Source organism: Callorhinchus milii, unplaced genomic scaffold, assembly GCF_018977255.1.
Source record: "Callorhinchus milii isolate IMCB2004 unplaced genomic scaffold, IMCB_Cmil_1.0 Scaffold69, whole genome shotgun sequence".
Taxonomy (NCBI): Eukaryota; Metazoa; Chordata; class Chondrichthyes; order Chimaeriformes; family Callorhinchidae; genus Callorhinchus; species Callorhinchus milii.
Genome location: NW_024704810.1, coordinates 42872 through 52154, shown reverse-complemented (window position 1 = coordinate 52154; position 9283 = coordinate 42872). Strand labels below are relative to the sequence as shown.

The 9283-nt window shown below is 42.6% G+C and overlaps 1 gene segment (V, D, J or C); it reads left to right on the top strand.

The window, feature by feature from the left end:
• The first annotated feature begins 7755 nt into the window (after window positions 1-7755).
• On the top strand, window positions 7756-8668 carry LOC103172443. The segment is given in 2 exon segments: window positions 7756-7795; window positions 8298-8668. Coding segments are annotated over 2 exon segments (411 nt in total).
• The last annotated feature ends 615 nt before the right edge of the window (window positions 8669-9283 follow it).

Sequence of the window (9283 nt, the reverse complement as noted above, 5' to 3'; positions counted from 1 at the left end):
GGTTATAGCACTCGCCACACAAGGGAGAGACTTTGGTTCAATTCCCAGCAGAACGAAGCATTGTGCAACTTACTTATTCCACACATACACGTCTCTGGTTACCAGCAGTAAGTGGGAAGCAGGTTGTTAATAGATTGGCGTTTCGATTTTCCAGAGATAACAATTCCTTCGGAATATTAGCGTTGATAATAAATTGGGCACTTCATGCACTGGGATAGCGATGTGTACAATTTGTAGCAGTGCTTTGCACTCACAATATACAGTCAATTCATTTACGGTATATTCTATGAAGCAATGTGTGGCGTCCCGAAGATGTGATACGGCGTAGTATCAAATGCAACTGTTATTGCTATTAATGTTATTAACTGTAGTCATGTTATCATCCAAGTAATAAGTAAAAAATGTCTTGCCTCTGGGGAACGCTGTCACTTGCACGATTCTTTCTGTGCTGCTTTATTCAGTAAGAAAACATCAAAATAAACAAGTTCCATTTATGTAGTTTCCCCAAAAACTATTTCCTCTATTTATTGAGAAACTGTTTATTCTGGTTGGTTGGGGAATGTAGAAGTAAAAGTGCATTATCCAGTCCAGTTAGCAGAGACAATTAGAAAAAAAATTATGAAAAATGTAAGGAAATCTGGAAAATTTCCACAAAGATTCTGGGGATGTTAGTTCCGTTCCTATTATGCAGACGAAGTTGGATACATTTATTTTCGGACAGAATTTCAATCGATTGGGGGAAACGGCTGGAATATGAGCTGAGGGATGTATCAGCCAAGATATGAATTAACGTTGGAAATGGCTGAAGGAGCAGAATGGCCTCTTGGTATTCCAATTTAGCGCTTTCCACTTAGGGGAGAGTTTTGGCGATGAACTAAAAAGGCAAGTCAGGCAGCAAATGTTTGCACAGAGAAATGACAAATTAAGGAATGTGACCGACGTTGCACAGGAATGTTCCGGGGAAAAACAGAAGATAGGAGTAACGAGCAGGAAAATGTGACAAATATATCAAATTCCAATGCAAAAACAAAAACAACTATATGCTGCGAAACCCCACCAAATGTATATGTGCTGTAGCTACAATCCATCAGCAGATGGCGCACCAAACAAACACATGGAACATGAGCTGCAATTAACATAACTTGTCACGTTGCTTTCTGTCACTTACTTACTTTGCAGCAGTAACAGGTGCTTCCTGTTGCAGTTAACAGTTTTCACTCATACACACTATTGCTGCTTCAACTGAAATTTCCAAATATTTGCCTAAAGTATTCACACAAGGCTTAGGTTGATGAAGAAACAATTTCTATGCCGCATGCTTGAATATTATTGCCTTCATCCCAAATAGCAGCCGCTAATAAATAGTTTTATCTTCGGCAAAACAATTCGCTCTTGAAAGTTGTAACCGTAACGGCTTCAGTCGCCCTTTCAGGCAACGCGTTCAAGATCGGAACAACTTGCTGTGCGAAAAAAATATATCGGTCTGGTAACTACATTAAACGTGAGCATTAAGCTACTTAATAGGTATATAACTGTATAATAAAAACATTGATATTTCATCCCGCAACTGACATATTGAAATGCGACTGAAAAGATCACTGTGTAATATGTATTGGATTTTTTTTTCTGTTCTGGGCTGACACTCTAGAGCAGGCCTGGCTGTCTTTATTGTCGGTGAAGCTCGTCCTACCGAGTTAATATTAAACCCAGGTCCAGGCGGCTTGTTTGAAGGGACTATGAAAATGCCATTGCACTGCTCGAGAAGTAACCAGGTTTCTACCGCTGTCTGGGCAGACTTGCATCTATAAAATTCATCCTTCATTCATAGCTGTTTGCGGGACAGTATTATGCACAAATCGGGTGCCAAGTTGACAACCACGCTGTCTCTGTAATCGACATTAAAACCAGCGAGGAGTTTTGTGGCGTATTGACCAAATGACAAGGCTGTATATGATAAAAGCATTTCTCAAACACGGTTAATGAACACAAATGTAAGGGTATGTCTTATTCAACACTGTGATAATAACGATAATAATAACAAAGATTGCATTTGATATACTGCCATATTATGTCATTGAGATGTCTGAAACCTCTTCACAGAATACCCTGGAAGGATGAGTGACAATATTGTATGATGCCAATTGTGTACAGCAGTGTCCCACAAAATGTTGTGGTTTGAGTTGCCTTACTTTGCGGCACTGTGGGTGTTGGAGATAGTGGGGTGTGGGGTGGAGGGGCGGAGGGGTTGGATGGGTCGTTAGATTGTAATGGGGGGGAGACAAACTTGGTAGCCAACTGTATAAAACAGTGGCCCATATATTGTTCTGGATTGAGTGACTTGATTGTGTGGCACAGTGTGTTTGTGTGGGGGGAGTGGAGGGGGCGGGGCGCTGTGTGGGCGGGGCGCTGCGATGTAACGGCAGTGATTGGGTGATGCGGCTCAGTGCGGTCGGGGCAGCGACTGAGTGACGTATTTCTGTGGGCGTGGTCGTGGCTGTGTGGGCGGGGCTCTGTGTGGGCGGGGCAGTGATTGAGCAACGTAGATTTGTGGGCGTGGCAGTGACTGTGTGAGCGGGGCTCTGTGTGTGGGCGGGGATGTAAGTGTGTGGCTACTGAGCCAAAAAGCCCCATCAATCCCCATCATTGGGAGTTAATGTCAGACACGGGATCAGGATGTTCATGTGGGAGACATGTGCTGTGCTCTCAATCACTCTCAGCTTATTTTGCCGTTAGTATCTTTTATACATCTTCTTTTTTAATATCGTGTTATACCATTTACAACATTATAATATTAATAATCTTTGCATTTGATATAGTGCCTTATCATATATTCGAGCCGATTGTGCATAGCAGTTTTTATCGAATAGTCATGGATTGGGTAATCACATTATTATCTATTTTATTATTGATTTATTATTGAAGGGCTAGTTACCAACTGGAAAAGAGAGGCGCCAATCGGCTGACAAATTTGTTCCTATTTATTGCTTGGTAAACAGAAGCATATGGAGCAAGGAAAATTGCCTAAGCTTTCGCTCTGCCCCAGTATAAAAGCCGAATCTCTTCCTTGTGAGGCGAATGTTCCCACCAAACACTACAGGACTCCACGTAAGTCAAATTTTCTGCTCAACAATATGTTCTTTTAAATCACAGGAGTCCGCCTGCAAGACACGGGGAAACAACCGATTGCTGAAATATCAGTTGAAGAGGGAAAAGATGTGAAATTATCCTGCACCTTAAGGAAAATCAGTGATGCCAACTATCTTTACTGGTACAGACAAGCTTCCAGAAACGCTCCTGTCTACATACTTTACTCAATTTCAGACAAGGATTATAAGAGCACTGACTTCCCACATCGATTCTCCTCCACCGTCAATGAATCGAATGAAGATTTCGAACTGAGTATTGTCACCGTCCTGATCGGGGACAGTGCCGTGTATTACTGCGCGAAGAGGCCCACACTGCTGCCGAGCTATGGCGGCTCCGTACAAAAACTGCAACCGGTTCATTTGCTGATCAACCACCAGGGGGAGCCATTGCATCAAGTCAAATTAAAACAGCATTTATATCTGTTGACTTATATAGTCCAGTGCTATATTGGTTTGACCTGAGCTAATTCAGCTCGCAAGCGTGAAGACTTGGGTTGGATTCCCGGGTGGGACGAAATATTGGGCAAATTTCTTTGCTCCACACACATTCCTCTGCCTTCCTATCAGTTGTAGGAACACGGTTGGCATTCCATCAGCGTAACGCTTTTCCAGGAGTAACAATTCCTTAAAAATTATAACAACAGTTTGGTAGCTCAATCGTTTACTCTTTGTGTGCAATAGACTGCCACGTTTCAACTGTCACAATCACAATATCGTTGCTACACATAATATAACATAACATATTTTATTTTGCCTCTGTCTTTCTCGCAGACGCAGGAACACGGTTGATAGTCTCTTGGCTGATCGCTTTTCCAGAATTAATAATCCCTTAAAAAAATAACAGCAAGTTGGTCACTGAAAATATGAATAATCGGTGCAGTAGACGACGCGCTTCGCCCCCAGTAATCTCTGTAGATCATAACGCTGCATATAATATTCTGCGAAACGCTTTCTGTCGTCCCAATGGCACTGTAAGGCGCTTTATCAAATGCAATCATTAATGTAATCATCATTGTTATTTTGGGTTAAGCGTAATAATTGTAGTGAGGTGTTCAACCACTGGCTGTCGCTGATATTTTGAGGAGACACCACTGGCTGAGAGTTCTGTGATGAGTGGTTCAACAACGCATTATCCTGTAATTCAATCGTACTCAGAAGCTTGTCAACCTCGTCCGTTGCCTCGGTTTATACTTTCCATTCAGAGGACAATGTACACGAAATATAGATTGTCGGCATCACAGTTTATTACAACGTGTAGGCGATCAGTTCACAAAATGTAAGAGTGCATCAGGAATCGTGGACTGCTCTGCTCCTATGATTAATGGAAAACCTCTTCCTTATATCCTAATCTATCTTAAACTTGGATTCTACGGAACCCTAGGAACCAATTGATCTCATTCTTTTAATCACAAAGTTCCTGATACACCATTCTTGCAATTCGCCAAGCTAATAATAATAATAATAATCCTTGCATTTGATATAGCGCTTTTCACGTCGGGAGGACGTCCCAAAGCGCTTCACAGAACACACTGTAAAGTGAATTGACTGTATATTTGTGGGCGAACGCGGCAGCCAATTGCGCACAGCAATGTCCCAAACAGTCGTGATTGGAAATGACCAATTTATTATTGTTTTTGGATTTGGAGGAATTATTGTTAGGCTCTGTCTAATAATTATTATTATTATCAAGATCTGGGCTCATTCCTCAGGACATCTGGACGTATAGCTCAGTGGTTAGAGCACTCGCCTCGCAAGAAGGAGACATTGGTTCGATTCTTATTCGGGCAATTTTTTTGGCACTTATCCTTACTCCACACGGCTTGGTTTAACATTGCAGTGAATAGTACCCGGTTGCTACTCAGATGGCTGATAGATTTCACTGGTAACATTTCCTTAAAAAAGTGCTAAATAAGTCATTCAAGCCACAAATATTTGTGGGCGACGTATGTGCGTAATGATCTGCCGCACTGTCCCACAACTTATGCAGTCAATTAACTTTACAGTATACTCCATGAAGCGCTTTGAGACGTCTCAATGACGTGATAAGGCGTTATATGGGTATTGTTATTTTTACCTTATCTGCTTCAGTCTTTGTAACTCGCTTCCTCTACACTGTCTCTTTCACACATTACTGTGGTTTGCCACTGCGAGGCGGAGGGAATCTGAACTGAAAAGATAGGAGGAGTCGCAATACATCTCCAGCAATGAACAGAGACAGAGTAACGACGCGGGGATAAGAGTCAACGTCTCAAGTGAACCAACGTTTATCCACCAGGCGCTGACTTTAGATGATTTCTGGTAGCAATTCACCCGGACATATTGACGTGAATCGAAGATAGTCGAGAATGAAGCAGATTTTCAGCGCAACGTATATTATTTTGAATTTAACAATAAAGCTTTGGTGTAAGTAGTGTTTGAATTTGTATCAAAAAATTATTTTTTACCTGCAAAATAATTACGGTTTATCGCGGCAGACACTATCCTAATTCCTTTGCGAGTATGTTCATTCCTGTTATCTTTCCAGGTGTATTGGCTGACAGTGATGTTTCACAGTCACCTCAGGCCGTGACAGGGAATGAAAATGGAAACGTATCTATGGAGTGCAACACCACTGTGTCCGGCCCAACCTTTCATTGGTACACACGGTATGGAAACGGTCCATCCGGTTCTTGGTTTTGGGAACAAAGACATCAATATGAAGGACAGGATAAGCGCTTTGGCTAATACAAGACAGAGAAACTGCACTCTAACAATCCAAGACCTTCGGGTGACAGACACCGCCACTTACTTCTGTGCGGAAGGCACAGTGCTGTGTGTCCAAGAGGTACCTGTACAAAAACATGTTGGTTTTACTGCAGCTCAATGGTTAGAGCACTCGCTTCGCAAGCGAAATAATTGGGTTCAATACCGGGCAGTGCCAAATGTTGGCCAAGTTTCGTTACTCCACATGCGTCTGTATATCCAGCGGTAAGTCGGAATATGGTTGTTAGTTGATTGACCGATCGCTTTTCCGATGGTGATAATTCCTATAAAGAGAGAACAAAATTCAATCCACAACTGTTTGTGGGACACTGCTGCGCGAAAACGGCTGCGACATTTCGCCCATAACATAAACAGTCAATTTACTTCACCGTAAAACCTACCAAATGCTATGTGTCATCGAATAGGTGATGAAGCGCTATGTTAAATGCAAAGATCCTTATTATTTTTAATGGTTCACTGAGGCGGAACGAGGAACCCGATTCACAGCAGTTTGGATGATCTCTTTGTTCGGGTGTAATAATCCATCAACAAAATGGATCACTCGATCAAAGACTGTTTGAGAGAAGCTGCACTATGCACTTGGCTGCCGGGTGTTGTCCACAAAATACACTGTCGATGCACTTTACACGGTACCCTCTGAGGGTAAATCGTTAAGTTAATTACAAGCGCTTTTATGATAACCCAAAGGTTGGTTTGGATAATCATAGTCATAATCATAATCAATGGTTTCCACATATGTCAGACACCAGTTTAACAAAACTATATGATGATGTATGAAGGATCATTACGCGAAATAATTCGTACAACACAGTAACTGGCAGAAAGTTTCCAGCCGTCGGCACACACTCAGGGGCTTCCACTTAATACAACATCCGACCTCGTTTTAACCATCTATATCACAATGAATCTTGACATTTGATACAGCGCTACATCTCGTCTCCACGATGCCTCACAGCACTGCAGAGAATACAGTATAATGTGTCGTGACTGTGAATTGTATGGGCGCACCTCGGGAACCAATTTCACGCAACAGTCGCGGTTTCAGGGATAAAGTTTTGAGAGGTTGTTAACAGGACTTGTTTTTCAAATGTGCTCACCACATCCAGCACTGCTTGTGAGACAACTTGCCTGCACATGGGCTGCCGCGTTTAGTCCACATAACAAACAGTCACTACTGTTTAATGCACAAACTGAGAAGCGCTATGGGAGTTCACAGTAACTTGATCAGGAACTATATCAAATGCACTGATTACTGTCACTATAGAAGCAGAGATGTGAAAATCTGCTGTTTGTGAAAGGCGGGGGTTGGGGGCTCGGGGGGAGGGCGAGGAGGGATTGTCCTGCCATCGGATAGTTGGCATAACAAGCGTGGACCTGAGTAATAAAAGACAATTAATAAGTACATGATCAGAGTGTCGCCCAACAGAGATTTACCTGCCCCGAGTCTTGTTTCGTGGCCAGTCTCCGCCTCGTGACATGAAAAGTTAACTGATGAGGATGAGTCCTTCAAGGGAACACAAAAGTGGAACTCATGTACAGGCATTGGAGGAATTTAAGGAGGGAGTAACTTGCTCCATGTGTCAGACACCCGGTTCTACAGAGACATGTCAGTGATGGAAGAGAACCAATGGAGGAGCGAGATGGCAGAGCAGAGAAGATGAAGAGCAACGAGAGAGACACAAGTTTAGCACGTAACCCTCAGACCTGCTCCTTCACGGCATAGGGCAACTTCTGTGTATGATTTCTTATTCAGCTCATCACTGTATCGTACTTCCTCTCAGCCAACATTCTCCAACTACGCCACCAACGCTCTCTCAACACCCGGCGACATTAAATACATATGACAATGTATATCTATGTGGCATCCGCCATCGTTATCTTGTCAGGTAAGCCATCAACTCGCTCAAGAAGTCTCTGTCCCGCAGATATTGCCCAATGCCTATTTTATTGCATTAGATAAGCAAAACGCTACAGGAAATTTGGCGTTATAGAGTCCTGTAGCTCAGTTGATATAGCACTCGCATCGCAAGAGAGAGGACCTGGGTTTGATTCCTGGTCAGGGAGAAACCTCAGGGGAATTTGGTTACTACGAACACACGACTCTGTTTCAATAGCTGTAGGAATCCGTTGTAAGTGAATTTGCGAATGGATTTTCATGGTAGGAAAATCCCTACGATTTTATTCACGATTCATTCAATCAAACCACGACTGTTCGTGTGCTATTGCATAATTGTGTGCTGCGTTGGCCCAAGAAATACAATTAAAATGTTTTCTGCGACGTACTTTGTAATGTTTCGAAGACACGATGAGTCGTTGTATCAAATAGAGGTAAAGTATTATTATTAACGTTCTTATTGTATTGAACGCTGATTTCTGTCTTGTTCCCAGGATATTGTGGAGGAGATTCTGTGACACAGCTCCAATCTGCTGTGACAGTGAATGAAGGAGAGGCTGTTTATCTGCAGTGTAACTACACAGCTACAACCGGCAGCGATGCATATCTGTTCTGGTACAGACACTATCCCAACAAAGCTCCAGAATATATCCTTAATACCTACATCAGGAATAACAAGCAGCAACGTGCAGACTTTGCAAAAGAACGTTTCTCAACGAATGTGTCTAACGCGGAGAGAACCGTTCACTTGAATATATTCCAAGTGAGACTTACAGACTCCGCGGGGTATTACTGTGCACTGAGCCCCACAGACGCACAGATCAGCGGTTCCTCCCTACAAAAACTGTCAGGTGGAGTCCTGTAGCTCAGTAGAGAGAGGATTCGCTTCGCTTTGTGCACGTTTCCTTATTCCACGAACAACTCTGTTCAACGAGCAGTAAAAGAAGGAACCCGGTTGTTATTCGATTGGCGAATCGATTTCCCAGAAGTAATTACTTCTTCAAAACAATAATATTAATACTGAAGTGTGCACTCAATCCAGTGGGACATTGATGTGAGCAATTGACTGCCGCGTTTCACCCACACAATATGCAGTCAACTCGTGTACAGTCTATTCTGTCAAGCGATTTGAAGGGTCTTGAATACGAGATATGGCGCGATACCAAGTGAATTACTGCAATGAATGTTATTATCATTATTAATTATAATAATGCTACATTCACATAAATAACTTCAAACGTCTTGCTTCCCTGGGAGTCTCGCCACGTGTGCATGTCCATCTGTGCTGTTTAAATAAGTAGACGTTCATCCGAAACAACAACTTTCTTTTATACAGCAACATTCACAACTGGGAAAGAAAAGATTGGCTGCGAACTATTTGCTTTCAAATGCCTCCAACTGTGCACGTGCTTTAGCTGCAATCCACCAGCAGATGGTGCACCAAAATATATAAGCTGAGCTGCAACTCAGATAACTTGTC